At 36.9% G+C, this 20,617-nt stretch overlaps 1 protein-coding gene across 3 annotated transcripts in view; it reads right to left on the reverse strand.

Moving 5' to 3' along the window:
* ferry3 (FERRY endosomal RAB5 effector complex subunit 3) overlaps positions 1-20,617 on the reverse strand; it is a 60,270-nt gene that overhangs the window by 7,442 nt on the left and 32,211 nt on the right. For all 3 annotated transcript variants that reach the window (XM_073066338.1, XM_073066339.1, XM_073066340.1), the window contains 5 exons: positions 18,119-18,247; positions 16,782-16,856; positions 13,166-13,368; positions 9,816-9,873; positions 7,410-7,477 (listed from right to left, as the gene is read on the reverse strand). In XM_073066338.1, coding sequence (XP_072922439.1) covers positions 7,410-7,477; positions 9,816-9,873; positions 13,166-13,368; positions 16,782-16,856; positions 18,119-18,247 — 533 coding nt within the window. The remainder of the gene's footprint in view (positions 1-7,409; positions 7,478-9,815; positions 9,874-13,165; positions 13,369-16,781; positions 16,857-18,118; positions 18,248-20,617) is intronic.

Consider the following 20,617-nt stretch of genomic DNA (forward strand, 5'->3'; position numbering starts at 1 on the left):
GCACTAATCACGGGATCCTAGTTTTGTGACCTCTTCTTGTGGGCGTTGCTCGTCTGAACCACCGATGTTCTTTTTGAATTATTATGAATAAACTCTAGTCATTGTCTCTACATCAGAGTCTGTCTTTCTTCTACACTTAGGTTCCGATATTGCCAGAGCACTTCGCGACACCAGATCATCCAATGCTTAAAGTTCAAGTGAAGAAATTAAAAAGCCAAAATTTCAAAAGGTTATCATCATCTCTGGATTACTTCTGCTATTGGGAATAACTTACGTGGACAGTATTCCACTTAATTCATAATACCTCTGGAATGACTATGTGGACCCTGGAGTGTTGATAGGAAAGGGATAAAAAAACAACTATATTTGCATGAAAAGTTGCCACAAGAGAAAGAGTGAATATTGGTAGAGATCGAAGCGTAAACTGGGGAGTAATCAAGGGAACTGTCCCTTCAGGATGCTGAAAGGGGAGATGAGATGGTGTGTCTGGTAATGACATCTTGTTGAAGGTGGCAGTAAGTACAGAGAATGATCCATTGAATGTGGAATAGCAATTCAGCTGCATTTCTTCAACTTAGTGTATGGAATTCAGTGCTGATGATGTGGTCTCTACTATATTGGGAAAATCAAACACAGAGTGGGTGACCACTTTGCTGAACACTTCCACTTATACAACAGCTCCCAACCATCTATCACCTTAACTTGCCACAGTATTTCATTCCTACTCTGACCTCTACAATTTTCCAATGAAATCAAATGTATCTTGACATCTGGCACCTTATCTTCCATCCAGGAACAATGAATTTGACAAATTCAGATAACTAGCTTATCCATTTGAAGCAAACTAGCCAGTTTGGTTGAAAGTTATGCTTTTATAGCATGTTTTTTTTTTAAATCGCTACAGATGATATCAGTGAGCGTTTTCAGCATTCTCTTTTATTTCAGATTTTCAGCATTGCAGTGTTCTGAATCTCACTGCTTCAGTATTGTTTTCTGTATTCCTCTCCTCTGCCTTTATTCAATTTCCATAAAAAAATGAAACTGATGACTCTATTACACAACGTTCATTCAGCTCTATCCACTTCCAGCACCACCATTTAGTAGATTGTGTAAAAGAGATATTCTAGTATAATTCCCAAAGGAAGGATTAGTTGTGTGCAGACAGGAATATCTATGCTTTCTTTCCTCATAACAGAAAAGACTGACAGAGTTGACAGAAATGTTTAAAATCATGAATATGAAAATTTAGATAGTTTAAGAGTCAACAGTAGATGACATGGAGTTATGGTGAACAACCTGTCACAATTACAAACAGAACTTTTCTACATGGGTGTTTTGGTTTTAGGATAGTAGGATAGGATAAGTTCAGTAGCAGTTTTCGAAAGGGAACAGCATAGATAACTGGAGAAAATATTTCCTAGATATGCAGAGTGCAATGAGACTAGCTGGATCATTCTTTAAAAGAATAACTTCACCTACAATTGAATGATTTTCTTTTGTATTACTCCAAGATATGAACATGGCTAATTCTGACCATCAGCTACCTTATTTGATACACATGAAAAGCTCTGGGTGTCAGTTCAACCAATAATGGCTCTACCCTGAACTCCACTGTTCCAAGCATTGATTACTTAGTTATATTTTCCCAGTGATGTTAGCAATTGTGCTGATTTAAACAGCACTAAAACATAAATTGTGAAATTATTCTGTATAAATATTAATTGGAATGACATTCATTTGTCTGCTATTTAGACAGGTTAATATATTTAAACAAATTATCATACAAATAATGGTCTATAAATTATGCTCAGTGGTCAATTTTCTGCTATAATGTATTTTTTCCACTAATTATAATGAACATTAGCTGCTTGACATATCTGTGATTAAACAATTGGAAATTATAAGTGAGGTAAAAAGTGCACAGAGATATAATTTTAGAATCTATGCTACAAACCAAGTGCATTAACTTACAGCATACTGTTTTTTAGGTCATAATGCTATGCACACTGAGGTTGTGTGGTGAAGGTGGGGAAAAGGCCTTGGTAGTTGTATACTGGCTGCAGCAACCCTACTCAGTTCTAGTTGTTCTGTGTTTAGCAGAAGTGGCTGCGTGGTTGAGATCAAGGATTCAACAGAGCCAGGGACCTAAGCTGACTAAATATCCCCTTGACATAATAATGAAATTCCCCAAGTCTGGCTCCCTTAACTCCAGAATTGTTCAAATATTCATCCTTACGTAGCATCTATCCATTGATAGTACCATGTTACTCAATTAATCACCAATTCAATTTGGCCGCAAAGGATTTGACATTTTATGTTGTTATGAATCACTTCATCTACTGATAATAGGACCATTGTGGACCAATATAATTTTGTGTTTATTATAAATCAATATCAATTACATAGTGATTTTAATGACCAAACCAATTTTACACCAGCAATACACACAAAATGATGGAGGAGCTCAGCAGGTCAAGCAGCATCCGTGGAAATGAACAAGCAGTCAATGTTTATGAAGAAGAGTCCCAGCCTGAAATGTTGACTGTTCATTTCCATAGATGCTGCCTGACCTGCTGAATTCCTCCAGCATTTTGTGTGTGCTGCTTTGGACTTACAACATCTATGGAATTTCTTGTGTTTAAGATTTCAAACCAGGACTTTATTTAAACTCAGAAATATTATTTATTCAAAATGTTTGATATGTGGGTAAGTTAGAAGCAATTTCCAAATAAATCTGTTGCACTTTAAATATAAATACATATCCCATCGTCTGGAGAGCCAAAAACATTTCAACTAAAACGTTTGGAGTTAACTTCTGCAGTAATCAATAGCCTTAGAGAGTGTGTGATCTTCTCGAAGTATTCATTCCCTTTTATCTTAACTAGATATTTTCATGGTGTTCACAGAATCACATCATTCTTATAGATGGACCTTGCTCCCAATTATGTGCTGTGAACCTTTACCTCTCCAGGAATTTGTAACAAATCAGGAGTCTTTTCACTGAATTTAAACTTACAGATTCTACTAAAGCTTAACTTCTTTCTTAACATAATCTTTCTTCACAGTACAATAAAAATACACACCCCGAGACAGTGGCAATGGGCATGAACTGATAACATTACTGAACAGCAAATAGATTACAAAGATGAAAGGTAACTCTGAAGTAGCTATCTCCATTGAAAAGGGTCAATTGCATTAGTTATGCTAAACCACAATTTAAGGATTTAGTAGATTATGTCATGGCCAGTACTGGGTTCACATCTCAGATACAACCCCGTCAAGGGAGGTATTTACTTAGTCTACTATGGTTTCACCTCCCATTACCCTTCTTCCCCTCATTTTCCATGAAGTAACCTACAGTCCTGCTCTGATACTCCTGATCCTTACAAACCTATCACAGACTGATCTATTGAATAATGCTCCACCAATCACCACTGCACTCATCCTTCCAACCAACCACTGGTTGCAGTTCTGGTAACTACTAAGTTACAAATGACCCTCAGATCAGTCACTTCATAGATCTACTGATCCTGATATGATTCCAATAACTGATATTCCTTCCCACTCCTGGGCTACTCTCCTACCAAATCACCCAGAATCAGCTCAAGTTTGTCCCAACCATCAATTTCCTGAATAAGTCTTCAGTATGCAAAGGACAGATGTTCAATAGCGCCAAATAATTCTGGTCCTGAAATGTTTACTCTTTTTTCCTCCACAGATGTTGCCTGACTAGCTGAATAATTCCAGCATTTATAAACTTATGTCAATATTTAAGCTCAGTCTTCCAGAATGAAAAATTGTTTCTATAGGTATAATTTTGCATTTACTGCAAATTACCTGGTCTCTTATTTTAGAATTTTTTTTTTATTACCTTTTTCTGTCTCAGTACATTTAACAACAAGGACCTGGAGCACCATTTTAAAACCCTTATACTTTGCTACAAATGAAATAAATTAAGACAGAGCCCTCAACAAGATAGCATGATATGTTGAAGAAGTAAGTGTGAAGATAATTCAACAACTTCATGCATGAGCAATGTTTGGCTGCAGTGTGTATCATTGCAGTTTGTTGCCCGACCACTGAGACAGCACCTCCCAAACGTCTGCCATCAGGAAGGATAAGACCACCAGCTGCTCTTCAACAGTTGCAGGCTCCCCTCCAAGGTCTACACAGTCCTGACTTATAAATTTCTCATTGTTCCTTTTCTGCTGCTGTATCTAAATTCTGGAATACTCTACCCAGCAGAAATCTTAACCAAAACAGGTTCAAGAAGGCAGCATGCCAATACATTATGGCAATTAGGGTTGTCAATAAATAAAAAATATATTCTTAGGTACAGCACTGACGTTCCTCTATTGGAAATGTAAACTGCTGATAGTATTTCAGAAGCTACCATAATAATCTTCAGACTTAGCTTTTAGCCAAGACTCAATTTGAAGAATGCAGATCATGGCTTCAGAATTGTGTGATCTAGAAGCAATGAATAAATCATATACGTGCTGCTCTTTAGATGAAAGAAAAAATGTAAATGGAGTAAAAATGGTGTAGATTAAGTTAGAGAAAGTTGTTTAAAATTCAAAAAAGGAAAAGGTGAATGGTAGAATTGTGAAAAAAGGAATGACAAAAAATGAAGGGGTTAACATACGAGGAGCATTTGGCAGCTTTGGGCCTGTACTCACTGGAATTTAGAAGAATGCAGGGGGATCTCATTGAAACCTACCAAATGTTGAAAGGACTAGATAAGGTGGATGTGGAGAGGATGTTTCCTATGATGAGGGTGTCCAAAACTAGAGGGCACAACCTCAAAATTGAGGGGCAACCCTTTAGAACAGAGTTAAGGAGGAATTTTTTTAGTCTGAGAGTAGTGAATCTGTGGAATGCTCTGCCATAGGCAGCTGTGGAGGCCAAGACTGTGGGTATATTTACAGTGAAAATTGATAGTTTCTAATTGGTCAGGACATCAAAGGTAATGGTGAGAAGGCAGGTGTATAGGGTTGAGTGGGGTCTGGAATCAGCCATGATGGAATGGTGGAGCAGACTCAATGGGCTGAATGGCCTAATTATGCTTCTACGTCTTATGGTATTTTATCTTTGATCATCAAGGCACCAGAAGTACACACTGTCTTTCAAGTATTGCCATGGGACCTCAACATCCATTTGAATCACCATTCACTTTGTTTCTTAGCCAACAGTTTGCATTTCTGATAAAGGGATCTCAGTGCTGTACCTAAGAATCTGTTTATTTATTGACAACCCAAACTGCCAACAAGTATTGGCATGCTGCCTTCTTGAACCTGTTTTGGTGAAGGTATTCCTACAGTTCTGCTGGGTAGAGTATTCCAGAATTTAGATACAACAGCAGAAAAGGAACAATGAAAAATTTACAAGTCAGGCTATGCAGCCTTTGGAGGGGAGTCTACAGCCATCAAAGTGCACCTGGTACCCTTATACTCCTTGATGGCAGAGGTTTGAGAGTCTCAGAGTCTGGACAAGTAACTGCAATGAATTTTATTAATGATACACACTGCAGCCAAACATTGCTCATGAATGAAGTGCTTGAATTATCTTCACACTTTCCTCTTCAACATAAGTTTCCAAACATATTACTCAATATACTTACATTCTGCGCAACTGGAAGTAATTCTAGACTAGTTCAGAAGACCTCCACACTTGTTTTTGTGGTATTAATTGTTCAAAAATGCATCCCGTACATGAGTGAATGAGTATGTAATCCAAATACAAGTGAATTCGTCATTACTCAAAACTTGTCCAAAATTACTTAGGCAATTGTATACTTATGAGTGGCCAAGTGGGGATGACTAAGGGTTTAAATTTTTTACTGAATGTTTAATATTACAGGCCCAGCTATCCATTCAATCAAAAAGGAGCTTCATGAAAATCAGAGACCTATGGAATACTAGAGTTCTTGTGCAATTTAAAATCCAAATGGATAGAGCTTTCACCATGAATGCTTTATTCAAATGACCAGGTCTGAGAAGGCAAGATTTCAAGTTATTTTTATGGCACCAGAAGGTGTAGAGGTGATAAAGAGATTTTGGGGAGCTGCATGGGGAGCCACTACCACTTTGATAAATACCTATTATGTCCTTTTTTCTGCATTGGCTGACCTTTAGGCTTTTAACGCTGCTTTGGTCTGGACTCCAATGAGATTAGGTTCCTCCCAATTTCTGCTTATTACACATTTTAAGAGGTCCTCCTCTACAAAATAGACTGGTGGGTCTTGCTACCCTATCATGTGCTCTGCTGGCATACCCACCTTGTTGACGGCTAAGTATTACAGATTTTTTTTTGCAAGTAGTTAATGCATTTCACTTGACTAACTAAGAATGCTGACATTTCCAGCCCAATGAGCATGGGAGGAGTTTGTAACTATCCAATTCGAGTATCAGAACACCAAACCAGTCACTGAGGTTAGACTTGGATCTTCAGTTAAGAAGCTTACTTGGTAAAATCATATTTCTTCCAGTTTAATAAAGAACTAAGGCATGAAAGAACCTATTCTCGGGATCCACATTTTTCAGCCAGAGTCATCTGAATTTGGTTTCTCGTACTCGCTTTAATTGTTTGCATGATTTGTGTCTTTTTTTCTCTCTCTCTTGTGCATCGGGTGTTAGTCTTTTATTTATTTCATTTCTTTAATTGGGTTCTTTTGGGTTTCTTGCTTTGTGGCTACCTGTAAGCAAACAAATCTCAAGTTGTATAATTGATACATTCTTTGATAATAAATGGACTTGATAGTAATTTTGCGATGAAGATGTGGTTATTGTCAAAAGAGCTACAGTGCCAGTAAGCTGAAAAAAATTAACCTCATCATTTTTATAATATAGTTTTCAAATTAAATTCTGAAGTTCTTATATTTATTGACAGGAGAATGCTAATACTAGATGTTTTTATTAAGTCTTCATCATTCTTGAGGAATAATTGTTTGGTCTTCCTAGGACAGCAGAAACCACGGATACTACCATGACTCCAATAACTGAACACTGTATGGTAACATCAATGTAGATTTTGACTTGTCAAAACAATATGAAACACACAAGAATCCTGACTCTGGCTATAAACCTACACATGCTCTCAACGTGGGTGATAGGGATAAAACTAGCCCACATCTCTGTGGCTGACCTTACATGTATGTGGATCTGCAGGTAAAAAGAAATTTGAGTACTATATATGGCTATCTACCCCACTGCCAAAACACCTACCTGAAAGAGATGTTGAACTGCATAATGTTTCTCAAATCAAACTCTCTCCATAGATGTGAATTTAAATAAGTTATAATATTTTCTATATTTCCAGAAATGCTGTTGCAGTATCTTCACTTTGGTTCTTAAGTTCTGCAGGTTTTAAAAAGAATGGAATGTTCAAACAGTAAAAAATTGGTACTCTACCTGTGGTACAAGGAACTGAACTGTACGAGAAGTTCCTCCGTCCCAAGATGCCATTTCCATCATAAAACCTAAAATAAAGATAATATACACCGTCACATGTTTAACATACACTGTACATATATTGTAAGAACATGCACATAAACTAGAATTGTGTGGTCATAAATGGGTCAGTGACCAATGGCATGAATGTTGAGAAAAGAAGCTAACACCATGGATGCGAGTGAAAATACTAAGGCATTTGAAATGAAGGCTGTAAAAATATAACTGTTCCAAGAAACAGATGGTTAGTGTAAGGGGTTTCTTCTTTATGTTAATGCATATGTTAATCAAAATGGCTTCTTGTTATGTTTAAAGTAAGAATGCTTCTTTGTTGTGGTAACTGGCGAGAGAGTGCTTTCTCTCGCAGCTTGTTTGGGTTATAATTACTGATAATGAGAATTGTATTCATTTGTTAACCAATTGGGATAGATGTTATTCTTTCTTGTGGGTCTGTAAGCTAGTGTTGCGTGGCCTTTTGGGGAGGTCAAGGGGGAGATCGCGAGGAAGGAGAACGTGCGGAATGCGCTCTGGTCGACCACCAAGGTTGGTTTCAGGCAGCGGGTCGAGGAGGTCAGAGAAGATCGAATAGTGGACCAAAGACTTGGATAGTTGAGCTCCAACGGTTGTGCACAAATTGACTGAACTCTGATAATTTTTAGTGCCTTTTCTTTCTTTCTTTTCCATATATATTGTATTGCTATTAATTACCTAGTTCTAGTAAGATTTATAAAGTGTATTTTGTAACCATACATGGTGTGCGGTCTGATATTGTGTGTGTGAGTTGGTACCAGTGTGCATTTCACAGCATCCATGCATATGAGAGACATGGTTTGGTGGGTGGGCGGATTTTCCCCTAGACATACATCAGCCGATAGCGTGAGCATTACATTAGGAAATGTTCTTTATATGGACAATAGACACAACTTGACATTGAAATTTTTATGAAAAGAGTGAAAATGTGATCAGGTTCATCTGATCAAATTAAGGGTAGTGAAACATAACTTAGAAAATATTCTAGTATAAATTAGAAGTAGGAATGCAGCTTCTTGTGGAAATAAAAGAAATTCAAGACTTTCCAAAGGGATCCATGCTGGCAGGCATAGCTTCTCAGTGTCAGACTGCATGAGGGAGCAACTTATTGGACTGATCTCCTGAGAAAAGAGTCAGTATTGTCCAAGATTGGCTGGAATGCATTTTCTAAACACTGCCAACTTGTATGCTCTCCAAACCGGGCCTGGAGTGAGTCACTGGGCGGCAAAATCTGGGCCTGGAGCAATTCGCTGGGCAGCAAAACCTGGGCCTGGAGCAATTCGCTGGGCTGCAAAACCTGGGCCTGGAGCAATTCGCTGGGCAGCAAAACCTGGGCCTGGAGCAATTCGCTGGGCAGCAAAATCTGGGCCTGGAGCAATTCGCTGGGCAGCAAAATCTGGGCCTGGAGTGCGTCGTCAGCTGGCATGGTCTTGGCCTGGAACACTGCTGATCCCCTGGAGCCTTTCACAGCAGCAGTGCCTGGGTCCTAGTGCAAGATATGATTCACTGTTTAGACAATTTAAATGCTGGCCCAGATCAGATGCGAGAGCCAATTTTGCACTCTCTTCATGATCTTCATTCCTCTCTCCAGGGCGCAGGAACCTTTCGCTGTTCCATTGTTTGGTCAATTTAAATGCCAGCCAGACAGATTCAAAAGACAGGGTGTCGGAATTTGGGACAAGAGCCGTTTTGCTCATTCTCTGCGATGGCCATTCCCCTGGCGCTGAAGCTACGAAGACTGCCCCAGTTGCTGTGCTCCATGCCTGCTAAGGCTTTGGGCCTACTCTGAGGTTCAGATCTGAGGGCACAATTTTGATTGGAAATGCTGTTGATCACTTCAGTTGGTAACATGATCTGTTTTTTCCCCTCTTTCACTTGTGCATCAAGTACTGGTCTTTTATTTTTATTCTTTTTTTTAAACTTAATTCTTTTGAGTTTCTTGCTTTGTGGCTACCTGTGAGTAAGAAAATCTCAAGGTTGTATAATTTATACATTCTTTGATGATAAATGTACTTGATTCTTAATTCTTGATTCTACAATTTGCCTTTGATTCTGTAATAAAAGATTTAAATAGGCACCCCTTTAAATTGTCTTGTTCATTACAACTAAACATAGTGCACTGTGTTTAGTTGGCTTGATAAAGCAGAGAACTGAACACATGAGTGTTCAACAGAAGTCAGTAGGAAAGGGGAAAAAAAACACCAGTAAGTTTAATCTTCACATTATGCAACCTCCATGATACACACTCATTTTAAACACTGATTCTCCCAAGCACATAAATGCATTGTTAATCAGAAGGTATCTAAAATTAATTGACAAATTTAATAACTTACTAACCTTTTACACACTTAAACACAAGCTCTGCCCTTTTCAGACACCAAGGTATCGTCATCTCCTGCAAATATATGAAGCGTTATGGACAAACTATCATGTAACCAGAAATATTAAAAAGAGGTTTCATTAATAAATTTTCATTAAGGATTACTTTTCTATTTGCATTTGAGGTTTTTTTTCAGGTAGGTCTGCACAGTATCTGTGACTATCTGATATTTGGCTCTGTGCATAGTGCTTGTAAATGTCAATATATTTCAAGTGCCAGATAGCATCTGGCCATTTATCCTCCATGGTTCAAACTACCAGAATAATATTGTGTTTTCCCATTTTCCCAGGAATACATCAAGTAGTCATACTTGCATTTTGCACTATACTGTTCTTAGCCCTGTTAGTTGTGGAAATGATCCACAATCAGATAAAGATGTGTAAGTGAATTTTCATTATGAGCTAGAAGCCTGAAAATATGCTTGTCTGTCAATTTGGGTGCCTTTGCTTTGGAAGGATGCTATCTTTAATTTTGATTCTGTGCATTAGCTGCAGCAATTTTGTAAAAATAGTTTTAAGCTAGATTTGTTAGAATTAAATTTCATTTCTCCCCAAATAAGTTTTGGAGTTGCATTTTAATTTAATTCAAAATGATATAACAAATTCTATGACAAATATAATCTCCAACTGAAATACATAACTAATGTACAGAATATGAGGGGATTGACAACAATTTAACATAATTTATAGGGTGAAAAATGTGAGTAAAGTTTGACTGATTTATGAAATGTACCAGAATGCAGCTTAAACCATTTTCAACAGCAGACACTTACAATTCTACAAAATCAGATTAAATTGGTGTTTTCTATTTCCTTCCAACATCTCTATCTTTCCATCCAAAATGGGGAAATTTATTTCATAGTAATCTCAATGCCTGCAATCATTTACCAAACTACCACTCTTGTCGGTGCCTTTAAACAATGTGTGTCAGTTAGTAAGAGAAAATATTTTCACTGATTTTATCTTTTTTTGTCCTCAGCTTTGTGCTTGGCCTCATCATCAGTTCAGAGCAAGAAAATTTCATTAAGTATGGAGTAAGCGCACTGTAGCACAGGCGCTAACTTTTAATTTACACAGGAGAGAAGGTATGAAGCTAGACTTGGTGACATTGTGAGAGAACATGGATAATAAAACAGTATTTTATTAAGGCAGATTACAAGAAGTGCTTTTTTTGTAATGAACATTTAAATACATCTAATTAATAGTAACTTTAATAATGTTGAGACATTGGGTTACATTTTCCTATCTGTAAGCAAGAAATTATACTAAACTATTTAATAATGAAGTAGTTCAGCTCAACATTAGACATTCACCATACCAATTTAGCAAGATTTAGGAATTTCACAGATGATCTCAGAAATATGCTTGGAAAGGAGGCAATGCAAAAGCAGGAAATTGTGTGCAATCTTTTGTAAATAATAAAAGGATTAAAGAACATTTTCAGCATTGCGCAATATTGTTTTTGGACTTTAGCTTTTCATCCAATCTATTTTAACAGTTTAGAAACTATAGCATTTATGAAAAAGATACAAAAAGTTGAAAGTAATTTCTGTAATTTTTCCACCTTTCAATTAAAGCAATCAAAAGAAATTAAAGCAATTAAAAGAAAGACCTGTTCTATTTTATTAAGCGTGTCTCCTCGAAACAAAACGAGCAGCACTGACTGTTATGAACAGTGCAGTCTGCACCAATTGTAAAGTACTATTAATGGAATAAACATCTGCATAGGAATGTTATGAAATGAAATACAACACAAAGGCACATCAGTACTTTGGTCAAAGAAGTTTTAAGAAGAGACTTGAAAAAAGAAAAAGGTGGAAAGGCTGAGTAGTTCAGCAAGCCTTAGTTGAAGAATGCACTGCAAACAATGAGGGAGCAATTAAAATCAGATAGAGACTAGAGTAGAATAATAACAAAAAATCATACAACAATACAAGGTAGGGAGAAGACATAACGATGGAGGGATTTGAAAACAAAGATGAAGATACTAAAATCATGACCGTGGGATTTTGTTATTCAGCAAGAAATGAAGCCTGAATGTTTGAATTTCTCCAGGAAATTTGAGGTCGGTAAAAAATTTTGTAAGGAAATTGAAGATAAGTAATAATTTACAGGATGAAGGGATTAAGGGTCACTTCTTTAAGAATTATTATGGAGATATTTAAAGCAGCAGAAATAATAACTCAGGAGAGAATTGATATGTCAATATTTCTTTCTTGGAGACCACAAATATATATTCAGTGGGAACAGGATCGCTGGAGAAGGAGATGGACCATTTGGACAAGAAAATTCCCAACACAGCTTGTGGAGAAGTAGAAGGGAAACCAGAGAAAGACATTTAGAACTAGGATAAATGAAAAACTTCGTGAAAGTTTCACAGACTATAGGAAAAGAACAAAATAGCAGAAGGATCTGATCAGTCTTAATTTGTAGAGTCCAATAGTGCCTCAAGAAGGCAACACCATCATTAAGTACCTTCACTGTCTACTCTTCTTGTTTCTACTGTCAAGGGAAGGTACAGGAGCCTGGAGACTGAGGCTCAATGAATCGGGTACAGCTACTTCCCCTCCATCTTCAGATTTCTGACTGGTCCATAAACACTATCTCAGTGTTCTTTTCTTTTGCACTATTTATTATTAACAGAGTATTTATGTCTTTACCCTATACTGTTGCTGCAAAAAAACTAATAAGACACTATAAGATGTCATATAAGACAGTAATATAAGATAATAAAGCTGATTCCAATTCTGTACTCCAAGCAGATTTAGAAGTAAATGTCTAAAGCAATTGTTTGTCAAATCTATTAATTTAACAAATCATGAAGAGGAAAAAAATTATGAATGATTACAGGATAGTTACAGTTTCTGATTTTTTAAAATTGGTCATTATAGCCTTGTATTTCACATTTCCATCCTTTTTAATCCCCTCTAACGGTAATATCAGATTTAATTTACTTCCTCCTATCTGCACCCCTTCTTGACATAGCTATTAATATTCACTGCCTTCAATCCATTTAATATAGAATACCACAGCTAATAACTTTACACTAGCACAGACATTCCCTTCTGTTCTCTGCCTATTTTCACTGCAAATTTAAAACTGTACTTACCTCTAGTTTTTTGAGTTCTCATGAAATGTCATCTAGCTGGAACATTAACTATTTCTGTCAAATCACAAAATATCTCATCTGCTGCTTATTTCCAGAATGTTCTGTCTTTATTTTTTTAATGTTTCTTATGCCTTCAGCTGATATTATTAATCACTTGAATACAGACTGATGTTGTTTGCCTTAACAATTTTCTACTTACCTCGGACATGTCATGCACTAGTAATAGAGGGATTGTGATTGTTGTAATGTCATGGGTGCAACAGACTTTCAGAATATTCCGTAGGCCCATAATTGCTGGATCACGGGCTGTAATATTGCTAGATCTTACATTATCATCCACGCACAGGTGAAAAACGACATGAACTTCGGAAAGATTAGAATGCCTCGTGGTGTAAAATTCTCCTGTAGAAAGTAAATGTTAAGTTTTGACTGTTTAATATCACTTAAAACACACCAACATTGTTAAATCATTTAAGAAAAATAACCACTGAAGGTGTGGAAAACATTATTCATTATTATTAAGAGATGTATATCATGTATTAAGCAAATATAGATTATCAATAAAGAATCACTCACATTTCTTAATTAATGGATAGCATTCATCTTGGTTGTCATGGTGAATTAATATGCAGTCAATGCAACTCCATATCATAAAAAACTTTGTAGATTTACTGATTATGTTAAGCTTTGGTTTTGGATTGGCTGTGGAGCATTTCCAGTGTCATGAACAACTGAATATTTAAAAAAGCTATCATGGCTAATCTGTCATAGAACCATGCACCATGAAACATGTAAACCATCAAGAAATTAACTACATAATTCCATTTTCCAGCACTCAGACAGAAGATTTCTAACCCATGTCATTTAAAGTGCTCGTCTAAATACTTCCTGGAATGTTGTGAGAATTCCTGCCTCCTCCAGCCTTTTGGATAGTGTACACCAGATTCAGCTGAAAAAAATTATTTCCAAATCTCCTCTAAATTTCTTATCACCTACTGTATGTGTTCTAGTTATAGACCCCTTTGCTTAGCAGATAGTTTTGAAAAGTCTACCTCATCTATGCACTTCAGAATTTTGTCTATCTTAGTCAGAACTTCCTTGGCCTTTTCCACTCCAAAAACTCCAAAAGACCACAATTCTTCCACAGACAGGGCAGGATGAGTCCAAGAATGATGGAGGAGTGGAGGGTTATTTTGTTGCCACTAATACAACTGCTTCTGTGCTCTCAGTACATGAACTTTTGCTTTTTAATACCATCCCAAATGCACCTTCACCTTCTGAGCAGTCATAGGCTGGGGAATTCCAGGTGTTAACAGGGAGGCTTTGAATGCATCTTTCCATCTTCTCCTCCATCTGGGTATTACTTCCATGATGGAGCTCAGAGAAAAGTACATGTTTGGGGAATCTGACATCAGGTTTATAAACAGAACCTGCAACTAAGGCCTCAAAGTTGGGGATGTGGGTCTGGGATAGGACATGTTTGTTGGTTTGCTTATACTTCCAAAAAAGTTGGAGGATTCTGCAGAGAAGATAAAGGTTGTGCCACTTGTAGGTATCCCGGTCTCTGAAATACATTGGAAGGGAGGGATCACTACTGCCAGACAGCATGAGTTTTGTAATAGGTCTAAACAATTGATCCTCAAATACACTTTTCCTCAATTTTCAAGAGCCAAGTAGAGTTTAGAGACAAGTACATTGGGCTGGTTGATGGGAATGTGTAGCGATGAGGGATGCACTGTGCAAGGTCTCCTGCTCCAACACACGCACAATAGCAAGTGTTCACGTGCCACACATAAACATTAACACCCACAGAAAAAATCTTGGTTTCTAGTTGTCTTGGAGACTCTTTCTACTCGATTAAGACCTTACTCAGTGAACCTTGTGTGGGGTAGAAACTATGCGCACACAAATTCTACTCGAGAACATGAAGTTCTAGACCTGGAATATCAAGATCCTCGTGGAATATACCAAAAGTCAAAGTTTTGAACACTCTCCAGCTTAAGAATTTGGACACTGATATTAAAATCATTGCTCAGAATGAGGAGGTGGCCAGTTTAAAGGACAAGGTGTTAGGTATATCTTCTTCAGGAAGGGCAAACTGGAAAAAGATTGCTGTCTTTATGAAGTGATCTTCCCTATAAAAATGATGTCTCAGTGACTCTTTCGGCACACTTAGTAAACACCTTATGATGCTATGGCTTACTCTAGTGTATACCTAACCTTATATTGTCATTACTGGTCATTTTGGAAACTTCAGATGAGGTGAAGGCAGTCTTCTATTCTACCCGTGAAAAAAAATCTTTGTCCACACCTTAAAAGGACAGGCAAACTAATACTCAACACCAGCATAAGGGGAGATTGCAATCTTTGATATTGTCATGGTAGGAATATGGAAGGATTCAGTAAAGACATAAGCACAAGACCACATGGCAATACTGGTCCAAGCACAGTCTCCTCCTAAAATTATAATATTGTTTGAGTGAGAGACTGCAAAGATACTTAATCACATGCACCATGATAAATACCAATGGCTGCTCGGCTGACCATTCCTGATATACTGCATTATCTGGCCTCACAACATCAGGAGCATTTTCATGGAAAGATCAAAGTCAAAGCTTTCCAGGACCCTACCAAATATTATTGATTCTCATTGTATATTGTTTTTACAATTAAAAAAACCTCAAAACGAATTATATAACATTAATTTTGCATTGATTCCTACAATTGATATCACTTTTATTCTGAAGAAATGCTCAATAGATGATCAATACTTCCAAACACTAAGGTTGATGAACAGGAAACCACATAAAACATAGAAATCTACAGCACATTATAGACCCTTCTGCCATAATGTTACCTACACAAGAAACTGCCTAGAATTACCCTACCACATAGTCCTCTATTTTTCTAAGCTCCATGTACCTATCTAAGAGTCTCTTAAAAGACCTTACAGTATCCGCCTCCACCACCGTTGCTGGCAGCCCATTCCACGCAACCACCACTCTGTGTGACAAACTGACTCTGGACATTCATTCTGTACCTACTTCTAAGCACCTTAAAATTATGTTCCCTCATGTCAGCCATTTCAGCCTTGGGAAAAAGCCTCTGACTATCCACATGATCAATATCTCTCAAAATCTTATACACCTCTATCAGGTTACCTCTCATCCTCTGTCGGTTCAAGGAGGAAAGGCCAACTTCATTCAACCTATTCTCATAAGGCGTGCTCTCCAATCCAGGCAACATCCCTGTAAATCTCCTCTGCACTCTTTCTATAGTATCCACGTCCTTCCTGTAGTGGGGCGACCAGAACTGAACAAAATACTTCAAGTGGGGTCTGACCAAGATCTTATATGGATGTAACATTATCTCATGGCTCTTGAATTCAATCCCATGGTTGATGAATACCAACACACCATACTCCTCCTTACAACACTGCCAACCTGTGTAGCAGCTTTGAGTGTCCTATGGACACGGACCCCAAGATATCTCTGATCCTCCACACTGCCAAAAGTCTTACAATTAAAGTTTTATTGGAATTTAAATGTTCTTTACCTAAAGTTCTATTAAATAGAGCAATTCCAGGATGCAACAGATATGGAAATTGTCAACACAATGCCCATTAGAAACACAGTGTCACATCTATTCTGAAAACTAGGAGTTGAAAATTACTGATGACAAGAATGCCATATACAGGCCAAAATAATGACTTTCCCATGACTATAAATCTCCCAGAACCTGGTTTAATCCTATCGGGGGATTGAAAATCAGAGTTCCAAATATTAAATTTCAAAGTAGTTTGCAGTTCCACTTACCTGGTAAAATATTTGATGGATTTCTTTCTCCGATCTTTGACTTATCTTCACTCCCTCCATTTCCATTTGGTAGCTCTTGTGCAAAAAATAGATTCTGGCATGAATTATTTTAGAAACTACTGGAATGAGTTGCTTTCAATTTTTTTGATACTTAATAGATCAACCAGTGTTTTAAGATAATCACTGCACAAGGTCTATGAGTGGAAATGTACAATTGTGACTTATTAGCCTTGATTTTGTGTGTCAGCAATGAAGCAATGGCACTCAGAATCTTAACCCTCAAAGATCCCGTGGTGCAAACATTTCCTTTCTCATTGACAGTTTCTATCAGGTATCAGCCAATGAGAATCTCTGCCATTCATAGCAACAGTGAAGTCACCAAGCAGGATGACCAGCCAAATACAACTGAGATTTCATAGCAGTCCATAAAATCCAGGTTAAAAAGTTCTAATTCTTAACTAACACTTTCGCATTTCAAAGAGTGAAACAAAAATTGGGCCATATGCATAAGATTATGTTAAAAGCATCATGCACAAACTTTACTCTATTAGAGTAAAATTAGTAAAAATCAGGAACAATGAAATAAGTATCAGTGTACACTTCACACACAAAATTAATTTCTCAAGCCAAAGGGCAGATATGGTTTATACATATTAAAAGTCTCATTTGAGTGCACCCCATTCAACAAAATGTAACATTTTCTGGGTTTCTTGAAATCAGAACGGCTTCAAAGTTGTTGAAATACTTATCAGTTCTCTGATTTCCACTGATTAGTGGCAGGAGGCTGCTATCATTTCAATCAAGAAAAGGAAATCAAGGTACCAACTTGACTTCTGAGTTAACTACAAATAGATATTTTCTGAAGCTATGGTTAGATTCCCTATGTTTTTACACAAGTGTTGATAATTACATCATTCTCATCACTAATTTGGTCCAAAATAAGACATTTATACTCAAAACAAAATAAGTAATTGATATAAATCCACAGGTCAGCTCCCACGTGTATAAAATGGAAATTGCTGTGAAAAATCCAAATTATGAAATTAGTGATGAACTTTTGGTTAGGGACAAGCAACTCTGAGATGTCACAGAACACCAGCTGTACTCAGAAGAGTGATTTTCGTCACAAGGCAAAAAACATAAAATGTTAGCAATAATAACAGATAATTCTTTTTGATTAATACTCAAGATTTAAAGCTGGCTTCCTCATAGGAGTTATAGCATATAAACATTCAGACCATAAATGTGATTTGAAGCAACTTTGTTCATTGTAAACTTGGTCAGACAAAACAAAATCACAATCAGTTTCCAGTTCAACTGTATACTTTCTAACTTACCAGCTCTTTCCCTTATTTTCTTGTTACGTTGAGCACTTGCATAAAGTACAACCTGTTGGACAATCTGAAGCTGCTGTTCCACTCTAGGGAAATGAAAATCTGTGCACTCCTGGCAAACTGTTGCAAAATCTGGCAAATATATAAAAGAAACAACAATTAATAGCACTGACAAATAACTTAATTTTCCAAGATCAGCATGAATAAACCAAATATTGGAATTGTGTAGCATTGCTCTTCCTGATGTACATTATAAGACAGTATTATTATTAAGGTTTTTTTTACTGTGGTAAAAAAGCAAAGTCAATAAAAAGCAAAGGACGCCATATTACTCTGTACAGTGAAAAATCTGTCAGTTACAGGCAAATTTGGATCACAGATTAGGTTCACTTACTGGCCTATACCATAATATTTTATCCCAGCTGGGGTATCAATAAGTGTGCCACAACTGGATTATGTGCCCCAGTCTAGGAAGAATATTCAGTCCTGTACACTTCCTAGCCTTTCTTGTTGGAAGTACCCAGCTATAAATATCAAATACTTGCAAAAGTGAGTATAACTATTCTGTCTATATAATGAGTCCTTCACAATAATAATTGTGATGACGTATCAAAGGGTATCCAGTGCTCAATAATGTGGATTTAATAAGAAGTATTGCTGGTTCCATATGGTTCCATGATCTATTGCCTAACTATGAAACTCATGTTAACTGTGACATTCTTTCTTTTACTCAACATTTTGCCTGTTCTTCTGGGAGACAAAATTGTTAATGAAATGGTTGGAATTAGACAGACTGTGCTTTTTATCGGTATTATTGATGGTACTTGTGGACAGCAAAGAGAGAGAAAAAATAATTAAATGCCCATAAAGAGCAACAAAAATGTTCCTTAAAGCTGTAAGAATTACCTAGACAAGTAAAACACCTTATCAGAAATTACTTTGTACATTAAGAAACCACCCTCAATCAAAGGTGAGGTTACCAAAACTTGATTGAAGATCATGGAATAACACTACTTTGTGTTGAGTAAATTAACTAATTAGTGATTTATCATAATTAAAGTAATTATTCTTGGTGTTTAAATAGAGGAGATAGCTAACTGGATTACTGTGGAAAATGTAATATGGTTTAATCATAACTGGTCTCAGTACAATAACTTTATGTAATTGGAGAGGTGCTGATCAGAAAATAGAAAAAATTCATGGATTTTGTATTACGTAATCAGCGACAGAACAAAGATCCAACACTGAAAATACTGCACAGATAAGCATGTAAATATTTATACAGATTTAGTGGGGTATTTTATTTGATTCCCACCCCCAACCCCCCAAGAGACAGGCTTGTTTTTCCCACTTGTTCCTGGCCCTATAGCTTTAAAGACCAATGTAGTAAACAACACTCAAAAATCAAGGAAAACTCATACATCAGGTCTTACAGTTGCCTACTGTGTTTTCTGCTAAAAATAATACGGACTTAAAGGATGAATCTCCTCGTTATAACCTTCTTTGGAATCAAAACATTATGTTTATATCACCAGCTAGAAATATTTCCCAGCATAGATTATTGTTCTCTTATGTGGAAAAGAAATATTTCATGTATTCTCCTCTATCTCATAGGTGAAGTATGCATTAGAAAAGGCTTACTGGGAATTAATCAACCCTTTACTTTTGATTACATTCCTCCTTTCACTCTACTTCCTATACAGACACAATTCCTTTCTTTCAGTCTTCTGAGGCCTGATGAAGGTTCTCAGCCCCAAAACATCAACTGTTTATTTCTTTCAATAGATGCTGCCTGACCTGTTGAATTCCTCCAGCATTTTATATGTGCTACTCTTTCAGTCTTCTATTTGCATTGCATCTGTTCTGATGACATTAGTTTCCTATGTCTCTGTCAATTAAGGGTCCATTCCATGACTTGAGCTCACAATTTCATTCCGTCCCTACTTGATTAATTGTCTTCACCTTTCAGTTATTTATTCTCTACCATTACTGGCATTCCTAGTAAACGCATTCTATTAGCATTCGCCTTACATTATCATCACCTTTATCATTTAATCTCTCAAAGGCTTCTATCCTGTTACAGAGCTTACATTTGATTTCTCCTCTTCTTCTCTTCACTCTGCTTCTTAAAACTTTTTATACAACATTTTAACTGAAAATTGATCTTGGCAAGCAATTGACATTCTCTGACTTCATCACATCATCATTACTGAGGCCTGAAATGGTCACTCTGTCAGAAACTTCCAAACAGGCAGTCATAGTAGAACTGACAGTGCATTGGGAAAACTGGATTCATGAGGTGTTCAAGAGTTAGAAACTACTACTAGGAAATAGTAGAGCAGTGTAAGAGACAGGGATAGAGCACACAATGTGAGCCAGCAGAGATGGAGTGTAGAGGTTTTTCTTGCTGCTCGCTCTGCAGAACTTACTCTCTTGTTGGCATTACGGGAACTGCAAAGAAAAGAGCCATCAGGACCATCACAGAGGCTACTGAACCAGCCT

The sequence above is a fragment of the Hemitrygon akajei genome, chromosome 14 (genome assembly GCF_048418815.1).
Source record: "Hemitrygon akajei chromosome 14, sHemAka1.3, whole genome shotgun sequence".
NCBI lineage: Eukaryota > Metazoa > Chordata > Chondrichthyes > Myliobatiformes > Dasyatidae > Hemitrygon > Hemitrygon akajei.